Source organism: Eimeria mitis, genomic scaffold (assembly GCF_000499745.2).
Source record: "Eimeria mitis Houghton genomic scaffold, Emh_scaff1475, whole genome shotgun sequence".
In the NCBI taxonomy this organism is placed as follows: domain Eukaryota; phylum Apicomplexa; class Conoidasida; order Eucoccidiorida; family Eimeriidae; genus Eimeria; species Eimeria mitis.
This window is the reverse complement of record NW_013569401.1, coordinates 10376-10926: the sequence shown is the minus strand read 5'-3', so window position 1 is coordinate 10926 and position 551 is coordinate 10376. Positions and strand designations below refer to the sequence as shown.

Below are 551 nucleotides of genomic sequence, written 5' to 3'. Positions count from 1 at the left end.
TTGCTTCCCCTGGCGAAAGCCTCCCGCTGGATGCTGAAGTCATCGATCTCAAAAATGCAGTGGCTAACGAAGAAGAATACCGCAAGGCATTGGAACAAACGCCTCAAAATGTATTCGGCCTCTGCAGAAAACCGGTGAGCATTCGATTTTGCAGCTTAAATAGTGCAGAAGCTGGCCTTCTAGATGTATCTCTGGCGACAACTTGTTCCCTTTCATGCATAATAACTGTGCCTTCTGGTGAAAATGTTGTCTAATGGTATGCGCAGCGCAGTAACTTGCTGCGACGCCTGGCTGACAAGCGATTCGTGCTGTGCACTGTTGTGCTGAGGAGGGACCAGTATGTCGTCGACCGATGCGGGGTAAGACAAATAAACCATTTCTAACATTCTGTTCAGTAGCGCTAGAGAATTTGTTTCGCAGCAATGCAAAGAGTGAACTCTGCCGCGTGTGCTGAGTACATATACCGACTAAACTCATGTCACCAAAGAAAACCGGTTATAGATCCTATGCTGTTTCATTCCCTGTCGGCGGTGACCGAATTGCTTATCCCT

The 551-nt window shown here is 47.7% G+C and overlaps 1 protein-coding gene across 1 annotated transcript in view; it reads left to right on the top strand.

Moving 5' to 3' along the window:
- Nucleotides 1–54: 54 nt before the first annotated feature.
- Nucleotides 55–551, top strand: part of EMH_0037830 (uncharacterized protein) — a gene marked incomplete at both ends in the record, with an annotated part of 10761 nt that continues 10264 nt past the window's right edge. The window contains 2 exons of the mRNA XM_013495218.1: nt 55–134; nt 272–359. Of these exons, the coding sequence (XP_013350672.1) occupies nt 55–134; nt 272–359 (168 nt within the window). The remainder of the gene's footprint in view (nt 135–271; nt 360–551) is intronic.